The 21,379-nt window shown below is 36.8% G+C and overlaps 1 protein-coding gene across 1 annotated transcript in view; it reads right to left on the bottom strand.

Moving 5' to 3' along the window:
• Window positions 1-8,980: 8,980 nt before the first annotated feature.
• The window catches only part of grm8a (glutamate receptor, metabotropic 8a), a 221,222-nt gene continuing 208,823 nt past the window's right edge, over window positions 8,981-21,379 (bottom strand). The window contains exons 10-11 of the mRNA XM_073813888.1: window positions 10,442-10,688; window positions 8,981-9,624 (exon numbers count right to left, since the gene is read on the bottom strand). Coding sequence (XP_073669989.1) covers window positions 9,575-9,624; window positions 10,442-10,688 — 297 coding nt within the window. The 3' untranslated portion in view covers window positions 8,981-9,574. The remainder of the gene's footprint in view (window positions 9,625-10,441; window positions 10,689-21,379) is intronic.

The raw sequence follows: 21,379 nt of genomic DNA, 5'->3' as shown, positions 1-21,379 counted from the left end.
TTGGAAATGAAGGCAAAACCGCATCGCTGTTCCACATGCCTGCCATTAGAGGAAAAATCCTGTTAGGCCTGAAGAAGTTTTATGTGCGGAAAATTGCAGCGGCTGCTCTTAGACTCGCATTTGACCAGGTCTGCAGTCATTAAGGGATTGCATCAATGCTTTTAAAGCAAAACTGCTTTTCAGAATGACGAAAGTAACTGATGGGAATCTGGAAAACGCTGGGAGGTTTCAACACGCTTGCCAACATGCTCTCAACCATAAAGAGATGTACAAAACATACATTAACATGGAAACTGAATACATGATAATGCACACCCAATTATTTTCAAATAATTCAAAGGACCGGGATCAATCATTCCGCTTCCATCACGGTAACCACAGACATTGCTATGGTGGTTATTTTAAGACATTTGACAGGTCAGGTGTGCGCTTATCAAAAAATAATGCATACCCATGGAATATTTCTCAACCAATCAGAAAAAAAGCATTCAACAGCCCCATGGTATAAATATTAATTTTACCTCATAACTTTGTTTCACATCTTTAAAAATTCTAAAAATATATTCTCAAGTTTAAATCAGAGATGTGGTATTCTGTTCTATTACTCATATTGATAATTTATTAAGATGAATAACTTAATTGGAGGAATAATAAACAATGTTAATGAGAAACAGACTTATTGTAAAAGATGGATTTGCATGCACTCGGCCTTCTGGGGATCTGCCGAGAGAGTTGATGCCCAGTTTGCCAGCTGGGAACTGAGGAGAGACTTTGAGTTATTCAGAGAAACTTTTGCTTGCTTTGGTCTGGAGCTTGAAAGTGTGACGGTCTAAAGCACATGAGAGCAGTCAGCCTTAAATCAATAACCCTGAATATCACCCGAAGGTCTGAAAAATTCAGAGGGAGGTAGAGTTCATTAAAGAACCGGAGAAGAAACCTAAGGGATATTCACATAAATTCGACACGTTTTACAGTAAAAGTCAATGACTCCAGAAGAAAATGTGACAGTGGCTTTATAAGGTCTTTTTCCTTAAGGGCCTGCGAGTAGCCAAAAAGTAGCATTAATGGTATCTCAAACCACATATGTGCCAACAAATGTAATAAACATACTGATTGGTTTAGCTGTGCTATGAACTATAATTTTAAAAATAAAGGTTCTTCGAAGGGACCCCTTTAATGAAACAGAAAGGTTCTTCGGATCATGTTATGGTTTTCATGCAATTATACAGACAACATACCTTCTTAAGGATTAAGCTCTTCTAAAGATGAAAAGTGCGTCATGCACACCCCTACATACACTTAAAAATGCACTATCCTTAATCCTTTAGAGTCGGTTTATTCTTAAGCTATATTAATGCTTATTTAAAGCTATGAAATATGCAAGATTTATTATTGATACCAAGATCTCTTTTATGTCAAGAGAAAGCTGATTCATCAAGTCATCACCTCTTTCATTTTTAACAGAATGTACAGAATCACCCTTTAAATCTTTAGAGATTTGGATATTTAAGCTATTTCATATTTAGGCCAAACTCTTTCATTTTGTGTCTGGGCGTCCATTCAAAAGATTTTCATTCTTCACAATAAACAGACAGAATTGCAAATGATGTTCATATGGCTGATGCAGGTGTGTAATTCAGAGCTGATGTTTTGGGATCCCTCTAACTTCATTTGGGAGGAGCACAACTTGCTAATAAGTCATAGTATCTGTAAAGAAATAAGACAGGTTATGCTTGTGGCATATTTAGTTTACTTGTCTCAGACAAAACTAAATATCTTTCAAAAATGAGATGCCACAAATATGCTACAAAAAAGCTATATGAAAACCACATTTAAAATCATTTCAGTAGCACTTTATTTTACAGTACGTGTACTTATCTTGTACATATATGCTAAATAAGTTGTACTTACCAACAAATGTGTGGTACTTACTTTTAATTATCAACATGGTAATTAATTGGTATCATTACTTTGCTTACTAGTTGTATATACTTGGTAGTTATTATTCAACTCTAGATAAGTACTGGGTAATAACAGATACATACTTATAGTGTAGGTATACTGTAACTAATGAGAAACATTACTGTACTTACAAATAAATTTACAATATAAGTTTTTAGTATTTACAGGCAAGTTAGGGTAAATGACAGGTATTTATAGTATACATCAGTGGGGAACCTTCAGGGCCTTCTACGCCTTCAGAGAAGGCCTAAAAAAATTAATAAAAAGATTTTTTATTATAATAATACAAATAAATAATATTCAATAAAAATATGTTTTTACATTTTTTATTTCTATTTAATTCAATTTAATACAATACATGTAATATATTTTCTCTCATCTATGTTCTGACGTTAAGCTTACTGTCAGGTTCATGTCATGAAAACATCTAATCCAATCAGAATCGTCTGTCTCTATTAAGGCCCGGTTAGCTGGCTCATTCATTGGTTAGGACTTCATGAATCCCAAGCTATGTGTTTTGGTGTGGAGAGTGACGGGCAAATCGACCAATCACGTTTTGATTTCAAGTGGGCGGGCAAAAAACAAAACATTGTAAGCCTTCATGAAGTCCTAATCATGCAACAAACTGGATGCGAGCTGCCGTAAAACACCAAAGACGAAGATCGTAGACCGTTAATATTAATACAGTCTAATGGCCCGAATCTTTGCGGTGAGAGTGGTTGAGGTAAATGGCGGAAAACGTGATTGAATTTGTGGCTAGCTTGATAGGGCTGAGGTAAAAACGAAATTACTTAAGCGCGTACTCGTGAAGAGCACAGCTGGGAGAAGCGCGTGCAGAGGATGACGCGAACACAAGAAAAATAATGGGTTTAATTATACTTTTACTTCCTGGCAGTTTCACTTGTTACGTGAGGATAGTAATGACTGACAGACGACGCCGAATTAAATACAATATAATTTCCTAACTAAATCTGAGAGAATGCGAAAACATTGAAATATTTTTTACCTCGCTATACCCGATGGGCAGGGCGGAGATACATTTTGGTAGCCCTCGGGATATTCCCTGGATATCTTATAACAACAGTTATAAGCCACAAGGAGGTGCATTGAGAACGCAGGGTGCTATATTTCCCCTTATGAAAAAGATTAACAAGGTATCCGACAGCTAAATATATATTTCCAAAAAATAAAATATAAATTAAAGAACATAATTTAAGCTTGTTAAATGCAAATTTACAGAGCCCCTGTTCATTACAGAGCAGCAGAGTCTGTATTTGTGTTTATCAGTTAGATTCAAGTAATTTTAAACTTTTTTCTCAGAATTTTTACACGCTCACTGTATGGTTTAACGAAAATACGAATAGCCTAGTATTACTGTATGGATGGAGAGGCATTTGCACTTCATTGCATATTTTGAAGGCCCAGGTGAAGTACCCACGGTTCGCCACTGGTATACATATATGATAACTAATATCAAACACTACTGTACTTACAAATTGTATATACACAATAAGTGTGTACTAGTGAATTAACGCAGTATTTAATGCGTATGATAGTCAATTGTTGGGTTGCCTAACAGTGACATGCATATGATGCTATATCTTAGGTGGTAGGTCCTATGTAATAACTGTGTAAAAAGCAACAATTTATTTTACAGTCCTGTTTCCATGCAGTTACCATAGACGTACTAGTGAATGTATCCAGTAGTTAATGCATACAGTTATTTCATGCTTGGTTTAAAGGACAAAGATACTGAGTACCAAAATGGTATATCAGTAATGTTTGTTCTTAGTTATCATATACGTATGGTATAAGTATGGAATAAGTATAACTTACCACACACCTATTTGTAAGTACAGTAGTGTTTCTTCTTACAACCCAGTCTCACCCCATGGCGTCAATATTTGACGACACTTGACCATGCGTCAATATGTTGACGCGGAGGGTATACCTTTCGCGTCATTTTTTGACTGGGGAATTCAATACTATTAAGTCCGTTGCATTCTCTTTCCTATTTTCTTACCATTTTCACGTCGGTTTAGGGTTAGATTTCCATAATGACATCCCTACCCAAACCTAACTCTAACCCCAACGCCAGGTGACAACTGTTTAATTTCGCGTACCTAACTCTAACCCCAACGCCAGGTGACAACTGTTTAATTTCGCGTACACTGTTTAATTTTGCGTAATCTAACCCTAAACCGACGCGAAAATGGTAAGAAAATATAAGAGAATGCAACGGACGTAATAGTATTGAAGTCCCCAGTTCGTCAAAAAATGACGCGAAAGGTATACCCTCCGCGTCAACATATTGACGCATGGTCAAGTGTCGTCAAATATTGACGCCATGGGGTGAGACTGTGTTACTTCTTACAGTAAACATACACCTTATGTGCCGGTCATTAACTTACACTGGCCTACAGGTACCACACACTTATCATGTATATACAGTTTGTAAGTACAGTAGTGTTTCTGGTTAGTTACAGTATATATACACTATAATTATGTATCTGTTATTACCCAGTACTTATCTTGAGTTACATAATAACTACCAAGTATGTACCACTAGTACAGTAAGTACAGTCCTGATACCAATTAATAACCATGTAGATACCTAAAAGTAAGTACCACACATTTGTCGGTAAGTACAACTTATTTACCATATATGTACAAGGTAAGTACACGTACTGTAAAATAAAGTGCTACCACACTTTTTTATTAGAATTGATATAGCTAGGTAATAGGAAACTCAAGGTTACCTGTTTGCTGCATCTTCCCCCATACTGTAAATAAGAAACAATTTCCACTTACGCAAATTAAAAGAGAAACGAAATACGCTGTCTTGGATGGAAGAACACATCCGCAGCCGAGCATGAAAAACATGAGCTTCACATGCGCAGCTCTGAATTTTTGTAGCATGCGGCTATTTTACACCGTTGCTGTCAAGATGTGAGATTCTGCCTGGTGGCTGCTGCTGTACCACAGGCCCACATGCAGAGAGCCCACGGCTGCCAACTACTTAACTGCTCTGAGAACAGAAGCGAAACGGCTTCATGTCGACATTTTAAGAGAATGACTGACAACGTCTGGTGGAGATTTTAAGACAATATTGCTGTTTGATTTGTAAAAGTACAAATAAAAATGACTATTGTCACTGTAAAGCAACATGCAGTTAAAAGGAGTCTGGAGTCTAAAGTAACTTGTAACATCGGAAATGATTTTTATAAAATATCAAATGTTTGTGTGATAAAAACCTTTCTTTCTGTCTTATATGTTTTTAAGACAAAAGCTTCTTCTTTCTTTGTTCATCCTCCTGTATCAGGTACTATGTGTCTGTTTACCTGCTGTAAAATTCCCGAGCGGTCCAATAATAATTAAGCACACAGAGCATCTGTAACGTTCCCTTTCCGGCGGTATTGAGGGAAACCGAATGATTGACAGCTACGACATTCCTGACAGCTCAGGTGTCCCAGGTGTTGTGTTTCTTTAAACACTTTGGAGCCATTCAATATGTTCACTATTTTGGACAGGCTGAAAAATGTAAGAAAACAACATAATAACACACAGGACTGAGCAGTAATAACATAGTAGAATACAATACCACCATAACAACAACAAAGATTAGCATGTATTAAAGGACAAATCAATGCTTTCAGTGCAGGACTAGGAAATTGTTCAAGTTTAAAATGAGTTTGGGTTCTGGGTCATTGTGCTTATGTCTTTATCTGTTTGCGTTATGTGAACATTAACATGCGTACCAGCTTTATGTGTCTTGCTGCATGCAAAAAAGCCTGAAAGAAAGCCAAACATTATTTAGTTTGCAAATGTTACAATGACATCATCATGGCTGTCTTAATTGTCAATAGTGAAGATTTTTACATTGTAAGTTCATGAAAATTGTCAAATTGTTATCTTAAATTAATAAGAAATTTATAAATGATCAAGTGAAATTGTCCAGAAAACAAAGTTCAAAAGAAAGTTAGACTCAATGTTTTGCATTAGCCTCTCTGAGTAATCATAATTGGACATACAATGAAAAATAGGCAAGAAAACTATCCTACATTTGTATTTGGAAGCCAGAAGTCTGGACGTTTAACTTATTTCTTGTGCATTTTCCTTTGGCACAGTCAAAGGTTTACTACAAACAAAATGTTTCTTTTATAAGGGAGATCTTATTACACTATAGTACTAACAAACATAAAATCTGTAATTCTGTATAGTTGAGGGTTATTAAAATTGAATATACAGTACACTTCTCTGGTTAAAGGTGCTTGCAAAACTCAAAAGCATCACAATGCTACAGAGCTGTGTATGGTTGCCAAGGTGTTGTTATATGACCATCAAAGTGTTCTGTGTGTTTTGTAGTATGTGCCTATGTGCGATTTGTCTTAGTCTCCTTCAGTGCATTTCAATAGGGCACAGACTGAACAAGATGAGTTATGTGTTTGTTCAAATCCTTATCATTCTGAGACAAGCCATCCAGAGTGAATGTGAACCCGCTGTGCGACATGACTCAATCAGAGCCAATCAGATGATGTTTAATGTAGTGCTATGTAGAGCAAAGCTGCCCCAGCATGACTGCGCAGAGATTAAAGGTAATGTAGACAAAATGTCTGTCACTTATCCTTCCATGGATGCAACTGACAAAATAAAAACCCTTACATGAATTACATGAAAGACACGTGATAAGGATTCACTTTTGAGCTTATATTGACTATCATTTGATAATCACGGCAAAAGTGCCACTCCAGGATCAGTTGCACCTGACTAAGGGAATCTAGCATGGAGTGTCGGATGCTCATCACTAAGAGAATACACAGTGGAAATCAAGATCTAAAGACAGTGACATCTGTGTGGCTGCCATGGCAACCCCATCTCTCTAAAAGATGGGTATGCTGTTGCTGGTGCCTATCCAAGAAGACACCTGCCTCTCTTCTACTAAAAGTAAGAAACAGAGAGAGAGAGAGAGAGAAATGAGGAATTGGATGTTTTGGCATCTCCATGCTTCAGGGGCAAAGTAATTGAATTAGCCTGGTACAGATAAGAAGCATTAAAGGAACATGCTACTTCACAAGAACTCACAGTCCACACCCCTGGCTAAAACTGACAGCAATGCTGCATGAGACTCACTTAACATCTACTATATCATTCCACTGTTATCTCATTCTACTCATTTTACTGCCCCTGTTATCTGATTCTACTGTTATCCCATCTACTCATTCTAACTGTTATCTCAGTACTGTTATCTCATTCTACTCATTCTACCTGTTAATTCATCCTACTGTTATCTCATTCTACTGCTATCTCAGTACTGTTATCTCATTCTACTCATTCTACTGTTATCTCAATACTGTTATCTCATTCTACTCATTCTACTTGTTATTTCATCCTACTGTTATCCCATTCTTCTCATTCTAACTGTTATCTCATTCTACTCTTTCTACCTGTTAATTCATCCTACTGTTATCTCATTCTACTCATTCTACCTGTTATCTCATCCTACTGTTATCCCATTCTACTCATTCTAACTGTTATCTCATTCTACTCATTCTACTGTTATCTCAGTACTGTTATCTCATTCTACTCATTCCACTGTTATCTCAGTACTGTTATCTCGTTCTACTCTTTCTACCTGTTAATTCATCCTACTGTTATCTAATTCTATCTGTTATCTCATTCTACTCATTCTACTGTTATCTCATTCTACTCATTCTACTGTTTTCTCAGTACTGTTATCTCATTCTACTCTTTCTACCTGTTAATTCATCCTACTATTATCTTATTCTACTGGTATCTCATTCTACTTATTTGACCTGTTATCTTATTCTACTGTTATCTCATTCTACTCATTCTAACTGTTATCTCATTCTAATGTTATCTCATTCTACAAATTCTACTGTTATATCAGTACTGTTATCTCATTCTACTCATTCTACCTGTTATTCCATCCTACTGTTATCTTATTCAACTCATTTTACCTGTTATTTCATCCTACTGTTATCTCATTCTACTCATTCTACCTGTTATTTCATCCTACTGTTATCTCATTCTAACTGTTATTTCATTCTACTGGTATCTCATTCTACTCTGCTCATTCTACCTGTTATCTCATCCTACTGTTATCCTATTCCACATTTACCTCATTTTACCTGTTATCTCATCCTACTGTCATCTCAATCTAATTTTATCTCATACTACTAATTCCCTCTCATCCTACAGTTATCATATTCTACAGTTATCTCATCTTATTCATTCTACGTGTTTTCTCATTCTACTGTTGTCTCATTTAAACTGTTATTTAATTCTACTGATGCTACACCTGACTGAGCTACACTGACTAAATAGAGTAGAGTTTGATAAAGTCTGGTACTGTACAGTGTAGCTATCATAATTTTACATCATAACCTCACAATAATATTTGTAGTGTCAATACATTATGTGATCAATCATTGTAGATTGTAAGTTTGTTGATCTGAACACTTACTTATGTGATGTGTTAACACACCATCGAATTGGACTAATACTGTAACATCTTTTACTAACAATTTAGTTTTCAACATTACATCAAACCTTAAATAATGAAATAAATTGATGTCATCAAACGCAACATTTATAAAACTTGATTACTTTACCTTATCCGTCAATATGATTTCTCGTTCCCCTCTGATTGATTGATGGCCATCAGTGGTTGAGTTAAAAACAACAAATCCCATAATTCCACGCTGCTTCAGAGCGACATAATCTATACGTCATTGTTTTGATTGTTTTGGCGCCATCTAGCGGCGAATTACACATATTGCACCTTTAACTGACAGAATGTCACAAATATTCCATCACTTGCATAGAAACCAAGTTGGTCCTGAATATAGGGTTTATGTGGGATATACTGTATAATGGCAACATATAGGAACTGAGAGTTTTATAGAGCGAATTATGTAAAATTGCATTTGTATGTTCAACATATGGATATAATGTATAAAATATATTGTCAAATACACATCTAACAACGCTACACATTTGCAAAACATTCCTTTATTATAAATAAATCTTTTTTTTAGTATAAAAACTAGCATGCTTCAACCATGGCATTTTACAGCTTCACAACCCCAGTATTACATCTCAGTCAGCCAATACAAGACAAGTCATCTTAGAATGCAGGATTCTGACAAAGTGAGACAAGAATGAAAAACTTCTGCACGACCACAAAAATACAAGTAGCTTAACAACAAACATATTCGACTCTGGTAGTTTTAATATATCTTCTTTTAACATCCACATATCCAAAGTTTACTGTGAATGCATTTGCCATCTGCAGAATGTTTACACCATTTTTTCACAGGGGTATTGATTTTTTTGCTTGTCATGACTGTGAGCCGGCGGCATCGGGTTTTTGTTGCCATTTCTGAGTGTTATGGTGCTGATTTACGGCAGGACCGCTAGCTCTTCGGCACGGGACAGCAGTCTATCCCGTAAATACGTTTCTCTCCCTGGATGCCGCAGGTTTCTGTTTGATGCAGAACGATAAAAAAATCTCATGCTTATATGCCTGTGTAAGGTCCATTTGCCCTGTCGGCTGTCCTGGTTTAGACTTGTCCAAAGACTGTGGCTCTTTTCAGATGGCATGATTGCTGTAGCTGACGTATGTCGTCTTGGTGGAGGACGCTGGTGGGGAGAAGAATCAGATGTATGACAATCAGATTTACTCTTCATCACATGCTCTGTCTCCATCTTCACATGGTCGCTGCTTTAGTTCAAATGTTTCATGCATTGATGCAAACACATTTTTAGGATGTGGGTTTGAATTGGGATATTCACAGCTTTTCTCAACATCATTTCTTGTGATCACTCTATTCAGACTATTAATAAAGTGGCAGAATAAGCTTTTTAGTGTTCCTGTATCTCAACTTGGCCTAGTAGAGGAATGGTTGTGGGTTTGATAGGGAACACAAATACTGATTAAAATGTTTAGCTTGAATGCACTGAAAGTCACTTTGGATAAAAGCATCTGTCAAATATAAAATGTAAATACACAGAAAGTGTGTTGTAATTTAAGAGGACATCGTGTCCATGCAGCACAGAATTAAGTAGTTGGCTTGGTTATTTCATCAAGGCTTCAGATCAATAGTGCTCGATTGCAATTTTAACACAAATCCTGCACTTTGGAGAACAAAAACAGAAGTCATCCAGAGAATGTTTGCATACAGTATAATGTAAATGCTGGAAAGTAACTGTATGTTGATCAAACCACATTTAACTCATCATCTTTATTAGAAACGTCTGGCTTGCATTTGTTTAAGTTAGTTCTGCTATTCTGATGCGGTGCTTGATAGTCAATCAACATATTCACAGGGAATTAAACACATACAGTACACATACAATGGAAACCATAACATATATACTGTTTATCTTTGAAGTTACATTAAGTCTATCTTTAACTTGGGGTTGATTTTGAGTATGTTTTGTTGGAGTGAATACTCACTATTGGTCTCCATGCTCTCACAGAGTTCAGTTTTAACCTCTCCGTTGGGTCGGTCGCCTCCTTTTGTGACGAGTTTTCCTGACATGGTGGCGGCAGTGACGATAGCTTTGAAGCTGCGCTTGCGTTTGGGGACGTTCTGCTCCGGGTGGAAGATGATGATGTAGACCTTGGGCATGTAGAGCATCCCCAGAGATACAGACGCACTGAGACTGAGAGAGATAGTGAGCGTGCTGGTCTGGATATACATCTGAGAGACAGAAACAGAGAGAAACAAAATATTAAATATGTAGTAATCATTTTCAGTTCTTGTACAGAACGGGCAACTTATTAATAATTAAATATTTCAACAGGCAGAGTTTATTGACCTGGATTTCATGCTTAAGAGTAGAATTGGATAAGTACAGCTCTTGTAGGTCCCAGTTAAAAAAGGTGTGATTTTTATTATAAACTTTACTTTTTCAGATCATGAACCAGACAGGCAACTCATTTTCAAATTTTAGTTTTTTGACATGGTTTCATTAATCAGCAAATAAAGTGACAGAAACACGTGTAAACATTTTCCTTTTGTGTTATGTTGAACGTAAAGAAAGGTACTTCTGTTTCTCATCATGCATTGCAAACAAGTGCAAGCAGGTTTCATCAAAGTCCGGGACACAGCCGATAGTGACTGTGTGTTCCCACCCTAGGACATTCTTGACATCAATTTACCAGTGTGTATAACTTGTATATGTTGCTCATTGAGGGTTCACGAAGTGCACACACAGGAGCATATCAGCACCAACAGTCAACACATGCCTGATCACTGAACTAAGTTTTCTTTCTTGTTTAAGTGAACATAAACAGCTGGATGTGTTTATCAGTATAATGAAACAGGACAGTCTGTCTTGGGTCTTAATGTGACAGGTGCCTGCTGCTTTCTGTGTCAGAAATGTTCATTACACACCAAAAATGAAAGTCACTCACTGCTCTTAACAACTTTTGCAGCTGTACATTAAATTCTTACAGTGTGCAGTGTTTTAATTGTATTTATTGCTAATGTTAAATCATAGATTGTTGACAGACAATTGCATAACTAATTTATGTATATTTAATACAGATGCCTAAAAAGTAAACAAGATGACTATAATCTTATGATAAAAAAATAAAAATAAAACTTTGATTGGTTGTCAGTAGCATGTAGTAATAGACAAAGTACATTGGCCTATATAAATTTGAAATAAAACTTTAAATAAATAGTTGTTAAAGCAACATCTAAGAGTTTTTTTACCTTAAAATAACATTTCCAAAAAAGTTTCAGTCGTTCATCCACTCGAAACAGGGTGAACGGCACTTTCACATTCGCTTTGCAGCCCTCTATCGGCCAAAACCACACTAAAGAAGTTTCCAACCGTCGGGTAGCGGTCCTGTAGTTCGAGTGAAAACTACAAAAACTTGCTTTACGGCAGACCTACAATTCAATCAGAGCCAGCTATGCTGCAGTATTTTCGATAGTGGTAATGGACAATTACGCTTCTAACCTGTAGGGGGAGCAAAGAGCAAAAACTCTTTAGTGTTGCTTTTAATAGTATTCATTTAAAAGAAACAAGCCAACTTTTTGGGACATTAGCTTATTCACCGTATCCCCCAGAGTTAAACCATACATACATAGCCTTTTCATCTCTGTTCACTCAGAGTTGCACTAATCACTTCACCTAAGTAGCAGTGCTTCAACTTCTGAGAATATAGTTCCCAGTATGTATACGATTAAAAGATGGCTGTGTCTCGTATGACCTTGTTATTTGTACACGCTGTGACTATACAAATCACAACATATAAAAAGGAAAATGTTGGCATTATTTTGTCACTTATTGGGAGCAGTATGCTAGCTGGAGCCATTCACTTCCTGACCCAACCCGTAGGGTACTATGAAATGGAAAAGTGCCATAACAGTAAGTAACAGTAACAGATAACATAGTAACAGTTTCTATAGCTTAACTGAAAACATAATGTGTTAGCATTGTAAAGGTTGTAGGTTTGAATCCCAGGGAACACAAATACTGATGAAATAATGTACTTTAAAAGCATACATACATGGTAATGTAGGAAATTTATGTAAATTTAAGCACATTTTGTCTCAAATGTTGAATACTGTAATAAAAAATAAAAGTAAAACCATTTTTTATATCTTCAAAGTATATTTGAGTTGAATCACACAGTTTCCTGAATACTTGTGATGCTGAAAGCATCATTAGCAGGATGAGGACGGGTGTAGTGTTCACTCTCTGAGACACACAACTTCCCCTAATGAGAATTTAAAATTGAAAGCGCTTACTCAATTAACAGACCTGAATTCACACAACAACAACACACACACGCACGCAAACACACATACACAGAGTCATGAATCATCAAGGGGTAAAGCATTCGTGTGTATACTTGTCTTTAGCAGAGTAAAATCACAGCAGATAGCAGATGTTAAGACACGCTTGAGCTCAAACGCACAGGGACGAATACACACGAGTGTGTGTTGAGTCAGAAAAGTGAATGTCCTGAATGTTTATCCATCTCAGTGCTAATGCGAAACATTGGACGTGTAACCTCCTAACCTTCCTTACTAGGAATCAAACCTGTGACCTTGGCAATAGCAAAACGCTTTACTTTCAGCAGTACAATGACATACAGATAACCTCATGTCTGGTAAATAGCACAACAGAATTACTGTGTTTGATCTCATGGCCTTCCATGCAGTTTGAGATCCACAGGAATAAATGTTTAGTGACATTTACAGATGGAATCTGGAGGATAAGGGAACACAGTGGTTTGAGTTTTGCTGTTTCTCACTGCAGCTTTAGTTTGGAGATAAATTTGTGCTCAGAAGTGAACAAGTGATCTATTTCTATGCCTATGTTTGTGATGAGAACTGGTTAATCTACACACAACTCAATATATACACGAGCTGGGGAAGGACAATATTGTATCTTTAACCTGTATTACTATAAGAGAACAGAGACACAGGGAGAACAGTACACACAAAAAAGACCCAGCTGACCTAAACCAGTGACCTTCTTGCTTAAGGCAGCAGTGCTACCGACTGAAAATTGTGAGTGTTAACTTATGATTATTAGCTTTATATAAAAACAATGGAATTCAATAGACATTTGGCCATAAATATTAGTGATGATTTAAGTCCCAGTTATCCTCGCACATACACACACAGCGGAGTCCAGGTCTAGCTTTCTAACGTAGGAAATTGCAGGTAATCACATGAGACCGGCTCTGCGGGTATTGATCCGAAACGGTCCGACACAAATTGGAGATTTTCCACTTAAAGCGACGTCCACTTCAGCATTAATTTGCTTTAACATCAAAGAAATCACACAAGACTAACTGCAGCCCATTAAATATAAGTCAACCAGTAAGAGTGGAAACATCGCTCATTACATATAATTACCAAAGCTCTTCTGAGTTCCTTACTTAAATAACTCACTTCATAACAAACCACTGACAAAGCTTCTGTCCGTGTATGAACCAGGGGTGTCAGTTTGTGTTGAAAAGTGGTGGGCTGTAGATCAGATGAAAAAACAATACAGCAGGACAGGAAAAATATTGAATAATGGTGTATCGAAAATGGGCATAGCGTAGGCCAGTCAACAACACAAAAATACCCAGCATAAAACCCTCAACAATGTCGACTGCATTACAGTCCCTGCAACACCAGCTCAACCGTACAGTGCCAAAGCACCATACTGTAGAAAACATCAGCACGTTAAGTCAATGATTACAATGAAATTAATTAAATATGTAAAAGAAAACACACCATAAGCACACAACGCAACATATGTAACTAGGCATGGGCCGATTACCGGTTTCAAGGTATACCGAGGTTTAAAACAGTCAAGGTTTCAAAACCACTAAAATGTTCTGTGATACCGTCTCCAAGGTATGAGCTGTGTTTATACAAAATTCATTAAATCATGAAGTCATGTGATTGATTTGATGTTTACATTTAATATATATTACGAAAATATTATATATGTTTTGAAAGCATATTATAATTTAAAGGCTTTATTGTACCTGGCATTTGAAAATAACACATTTTAGTGTTGCAATGGCAATACCGCAACACCGTGAAACCGTGGTATTTTTGCTAAAGGTTATCATACCGCCAGAATCTTATACCGGCCCATGCCTATATGTAACCCTGGACCACAAAACCAGTCGTACACTGCAAAAAAAAATTCTTAGTATTTTTGTCTTGTTTTCAGTAAAAATATCTGAAAATTATTAAATTAAGATGCTTTTTCTTGATGAGCAAAACAACCCAAGAAAATAAGTCTAGTTTTTAAACCAAAAATATCACATTTAAGTGATTTTGTGTATTAAACAAGCAAAAAATCTCCCCATTGGCAGATTAAGCTTGTTTTATGCTCAAAATCACTTACATCTGATATTTTTTGGTCTTAAAACTAGACTTAAGTTATCTTAATTTAAGAATTTTTTGATATTTTTACTGAAAACAAGACAAAAATACGAAGATTTGTTTTTCTTGAAAATCACTCTCTTACTTAGTATTTTTGTCTTGCTTTCAGTAGAAATATCTAAAAATTATTGAATCAAGATGTATTTTCTTGATAAGCAAAATGATGTAAGAAAATAAGTCTAGTTAAAACAAGCAAAATAATCTGCCAATGAGGTAAGAACATTTTGCTTAAATTAAGTTTTTAAGAAAAAATCTATCTTATTTTAAGATTTTTTTCTCACCCCATTGGCAGATATTTTTGCTTGTTTTAATCACAAATTCACTTAAATTGTATATTTTTTGTCAAAAAAAAAATGTTACTTATATTCTTAGACTTATTTTCTTAGGTCATTTTGCTCATCACGAAAAAGCATCTTAAAGAATTTTTTGATATTTCCACTGAAAACAAGACAAAAATACTAAGTAAGAAAGTCATTTTTGCAGTGTATGTCGCACAGATATTGCTTGATTTTTCAGAACATTTTAACCAAATGCTTTCAAAAAGTGGTGGGGACAAAATCAGCCATTTCAAAAAGTGGTGGGGACATGTCCCCAGTGTAAATGACACCTATGCTATGAACAGATTTAAAACACAGGACAACTGAGGTGATATTTGACATCATCTTCTGGAATGAAATCCATTGATCTGTGGTCATGTGACATTGGGACTCCAGCAAAACCTGTGTCTGTATTGGTGGGTTATACTGTGAGTTTAACACACCCATAAACCCTCAGGACAAGACTTCAAAAGTCACTGTAGCAGAGAGACTGTCTGCCTTCAACTTATTTAGTATATAAAACATCTTTATGTAAGGATAGCAATGCTTTAAAGAAATCAAACCAATCAATTATTAATAAATAAAAAAATTCTACACAAATGTCTGCAAGCTTTGAAATCACAAAACAAGACATGTGGAGTTGAAAATAAAAGAAAGTATTGTTGCATAATAAAATAAAGTACATTTTATGATGCAATTTAAGTGTAACATGTATTGTGTTAATGTGCCGTATGTGTGTGGCATCTAAAAGTTCAGATCGAGACATTATTGTAGTGTAGCTTAGAAATAGGCGCTTTTATAAACTCATGGTTTATGGTACAGTTAGTCATATAGTACATCAGCTTGAGCTATAATTAAAATACAAAGATCACATGCAGTGACATGAAGTGAGCTCAAGCTAGAAAAGCTTTCACAGCGAGCACCTCACTGGAGCTTATTGAGTCTAAAGTTAAACAGATGATTGTAGTGCATGCGGTGGCTCTTAAAGTCTAATGATACTTTTCATAGCCACTTCACGACGTAAAACCATTAACCTGCAGGAATTCTGTTATATAGACTCAACACATGAACACAGCGGTAAAGAGAGACTGAAATTCAGTCATAGGCTGTGTCTGATAATGCAGAAAGCCCTGCTTTACCCTCTCTGTTTTCAGACCTACTCCTCTTTCTTCACCTCAGGTTCAGGCCAAACAACTACAGGTAAGTCTTGCAATAGACCAAATGCATTGTGGTTTGTATTGGTGAGGAGATTATGGGCCCTATCTTGCAGCCAGCGCAATTGACTTTGTCAGTGACGCATGTATCATTCGTATTTTGCACCGGCGCACAGCGGGTTTTTCCCTCCACAGACGCACGTCGGCAAACTAGGGAATGAACTTGCGCTCCCTGGGTGGTTCAGCGCAAAAAAGGAGGCGTGTTCCGGCGCAAACCATCCCTGGTGCTATTTTGCAGTTTCAAAAAACAATTGCGCCACTGACCAGAAGAAAAAAGTTTAAAGTCAGTGGCGCGTTGCGCGTTGTTCATTATGCTATTTTAAGGGCGCATGCTTGACCATAATGTATAGCGTGCACAACGCGCATACACTTTGCTTATCTAATCTACACAGATGCAACAGTTATTTTTGCAAATCATAAATTGTTACACTAAAAAATATTAATACACGAGATAAGGGAAATCATAGGGGTGAGCATTGTGTCAATAGTTTTTATTTATTGTGTGGCTGCGTTAAAAAATTCTCATGCAAATAACGAATAAAATATTTTCATAAGTTTGTTGTGTGGCTGTATTACGTTTATTTTATGTAAATAATAATTAAAATGTTTTCATAAGAAACCTTAATGTATATGAACTTGATTTGTAAGAGTACTTTGGGGTTGGACCTTGCTTGCGTTTCTTGGGTCCGATTTCAAATCCCCCAAACCCTTTCAGCGGTGAGGGTCGACGCAGCGATGTCCTCTGCTGGCGTCAGGTCCTGAGGCAGATCCACCTCCCGTTACACGGTGTGCCCGATTTATGCTGGCAAGCTTGGGATTCCCCGGTCTCCTGACATCATTGTACTTGGCGCAACGATGGGGATGCCAGCTGATGAGACAATTGTGGCCATTTCCTCTCACGCCTGTTTAACCTACGCTGATTTGGGCGGGTTTCTCCTATCCCCATACAAAACAACTTCTCTGTCTTTGACTGCTCTTACAAGAACGGGGGTCTCCTCGGCTGTAAACCGCTCCTGGCGTACGCCTGGTAAATCCGTCATAATAAAAGCAACCCGCCATGGAACTTGCGCCCTTGCGTTTAAAGGGAATGTTGGATAGCGTTCTGATTGGTTTATTTGACGTTACGCCCAAACCACACCTATGAATAATGAACCTACTTCAGACCAACCCCTTATTGATTTGCGCCCGGCGCAAGAGTTATTTCTCACGCCGGGAAAATAGCAACAGCGCCCAAGATCCAACCACAAAGTCACTTGCGCTTTGCGCTTCGTACTTGCGTTTCAGATCGTTAAAATAGGGCCCTATGTGTTTTTACCTCATTAGGTACGTTTACATGCAACCAAATAATCAGTTTGTAATCGTATCAATAGCTCAATCGTATTGAAAAACTTTCATGTAAACACCTTAATCAATATGACTGGGGTCAATTGGATGCAAATTTCGATCTTATTGAAAGGGGTGGTGTACTCTGATCTGTTATCCGATCAGCAGTAGAAAAGTATACATGAAAACGTGTAAATCGTAGTATTATCTCAATCAGATGCAAAAAAATACCTTGTGTAACCACACAATTGTGCTCAAGTTAACGTCTTCTATTTACCTCATTTTTACATCTCACATAATTCTCATCACAGAAACATGCAATAGCAAGGCAATAGCAACACGCATTATTAAGGTAATTGGGTCACGCACTGTGCATTCTGCAGCGTTCATGTATACTTTTATAACATTAGGCTACATAAAGTAATAAGATAGCGTCGTGCCTTTTGAAAACTTTTTTTGATTGCCTATATCTGAAAATTTCTTAAGAACAACTTTATCAAACTCAGCTTTGTACATTTCTCCAGAGATAAAGCGTGAACTCGACGAGAGATGCTGTGCGCTGTGGGTGCCGTTGCCAAGTCCTCTGCTTTTTTTCGAGTTCAGATTTGGGATACTGTTTAAACTGTCTCAGCGGGTTGTTGTTTTCCTGTGTGTTAAAGATGAAAGGATTTCGTTCGTTAGTTATTTTTTAACTATGAATAGTCATTGGGATGCTTTTGGGCTAAAATGTCCATGGGGATGGTTTTGATATGCAAAGCTGGCAACCCTGACTGTGCCCTTGCACATTTTAATCAGATTGCAATGTTTAGGGTGCATTCAAACCATATTGTCGTTACCTTTAATCAGATTGATCGCATGTTAAAATAGCCATTGTTACCTAGTATGCATGCTTGCATAGTGATCTCACCCAAACTGAACGAAGAACAGCAATAAAGTCGGAATTACTGTTGCGCTGTATTGCATTGCTGCATGATCTAATAAAGCTCACTTATTCACAGTCCACAGTGTGCTGCTGTGATTCAGAAATGAACCGGTGTCAGATATAACAGTTGCACTGTTGCTTTTATTAAGATACTGTGCCACTAATTCAGTCACGACTTTAGAAATGGCCGCCAAACTATTAGACTTTGAATATTTTTTGAACTCTGGTCAGTCCCTCCAGGATTTTGTGATTTATTTTTGCAATCAAAATGACTATTTTTCCTGTGGTAACTACTAAAATTTTTATTTTTTTTAGAGATATAATAAGAACAGAGAAACTAAATGAAAACATGACAAATAAATACAACTTAAAGATACAAATACACTGTTTGTTTTTTATTAACAGTGGTTTTAAAAACGTGGTTGCCAGATTTAAAGGCGCTCTGAGCGAATAATGTGCGACGTCACTTCCTGTTGATGTTTGAACTGTTTTCAAACAGACAGAGCGTAGCTAACTCCTCCCCCTCCCCCTCCCTTCCGTGCTTTCATGAACGCGCCCAACCCCCACCCCCAAATCCTTCTTGTCGTTTATTGGCTGGAATACTTTGTTTTGTTTTGGGATTGCTAGGTTTGGCCATTTGTTGATATTGCCGTTTGTGAAGCCTGGGCTGTCTACAGAGATCGCGTTTTTTTACAGTTTGATCAGCGGACAGGCAGCAAGCAGATAGTGAGGAGATGTTTCCGGTATGTAACAAAAAATGTTTTATGGTCTAAAACGCTTCAATTCGCTTAGAGCACCTTTAATGTTATAAAAAACCTGCTATTTCAGCCGCATAAATGTTTGATAGTATTAAGAACGTATGAATCAATCCTTATAGCAAACACTGAGTAAGGTGCGTCTCACAATCTTGTTTTTTCAAGGGTCACTCTTAAAAAGTTTGAAAACGACTGACCTACGGCAATGCACAATAGCCGCAAGTCAAAAAATAACCTTCACCCAAAACTGTGTGTTTACTTTTGTGCTACTATTATGCGTGTATGTGATCATTCAAGTGCAAAGCCTGAAAGGAGAACAGTTTAGTCCTCATACACTGACAGGCGGCATACGCACATTTGTTATTGTTGAGATGAGATGATAGTGGACAGATGCTTTTCTTTCCAAGTGTCCCATGTTTACAACAACTTAATGTCTACGAAACAATAAATTGAAATGCATTATGACATTGGATTCACTCGGTTTATGGCATTTTTGTGAGACAGCAGGCATGCCACACAGGTCTCACACTGACCTTTAAAGTATGTGTCCTCATGAAAATAATGCATTATAGTAACTTACAATTAACAACTTAACTTGTAAAACTTGTAAAAAGCATAAAAGTGCACCAATATACTGTATCATTCATACATGATCTTGACAGTAATTTTAATTTAATGTAGGAATTTAAAGGAAAAAAATTATTTTTTTCAAAATAACATTACATTTTGTTTCTCTTTAATTTGTCATGTTGCGTTTGCTTGCGGTGTAATGACAACTTTACATGGACACGGGCACAGAGTGTAAACTACATACTCCTTAAATGACATCTGACAGATGTTTTCTCTTTAGTATGTCATAGGAAAGAGTCGAGCAGCTATAACGATTGCAATTCTTTAACACCTGCATATAAAACACATCACCTCAGGAACATCAGCACCTCTTAAACATCTGCTAGAAAACAGGGCCATGAGATTTCCTGCAAGTGATTCTTTTCAATAGATTAGTGTAGAAAGGGATCACGAGGCTAAAAGAACCTTAATAAAATCATGCCGTGTTAAAGGAAATAATGCAGAATTAAACAGGTCAGAAGATGAGTTCAATCAACTTTTCAACACTGAACCACATTCACAGGCCATTAAATCTTTCACATTTGCTATTGTTACTCAGTGCTGGCAGGATTTAGGAAAGCACAATTTAATGAAACATTTGAGAATGATCATTTGTCTCCTTTAGAATCATGTAGAATGTTGGACTGTGCATAATAAATTAAGACAAACTTTAATTTAAAGTAAACAGAGCCATGTTGACTTGAATTGTCATCATCTGAGTATTAATAAATCACAACACAAATATAACAGAATGAAACACTGACTGATATTTCTATTGACACTTAACAGTTGCTGTCTATCTAGGGTAACACGCAGGCTCACGCTAGCGATTAGCATTTGACATCTCTGTACAAGTTCATTATCAGTATGATGGAGGTGAAGCCGACTTCCATCTGTTCGCACAAACACACGCGCCGTGCAGTTCAGCTTTAATTTATCAGGATTTGCCACACATATGCCAGCACATGTGTGCACTTAACACCATAACTCAATAACTGAACCTGAACCATGAAGCTTGCGCACGGTTTGACTGACATACACTTAAATATAAAGGTGCTCTTCACAGCAATGCCGTAGAAGAACCATTCAGTCAGTTTTCCTAAAAGTTGTTTTCTAATTTAAATAAAATACATTTATTGACTTGTTTTCAGCAAACTAGCTTTAATATAAAGCATATTTCATCATTATTATTATTATTATTATGCAGATTTAGTGAAATCAATTTTAGTTATTGACTCACAGTATCAAACGTGAGCGAGCAGATTTGATTACAATCACACAAACTGTATTTCAAGCAGAGATGTCATCAAACACGTCTTCTTCTTGCCACTTCTATATT

Source organism: Paramisgurnus dabryanus, chromosome 1 (genome assembly GCF_030506205.2).
Source record: "Paramisgurnus dabryanus chromosome 1, PD_genome_1.1, whole genome shotgun sequence".
NCBI lineage: Eukaryota > Metazoa > Chordata > Actinopteri > Cypriniformes > Cobitidae > Paramisgurnus > Paramisgurnus dabryanus.
This window is presented reverse-complemented; position numbering and strand designations above follow the sequence as displayed.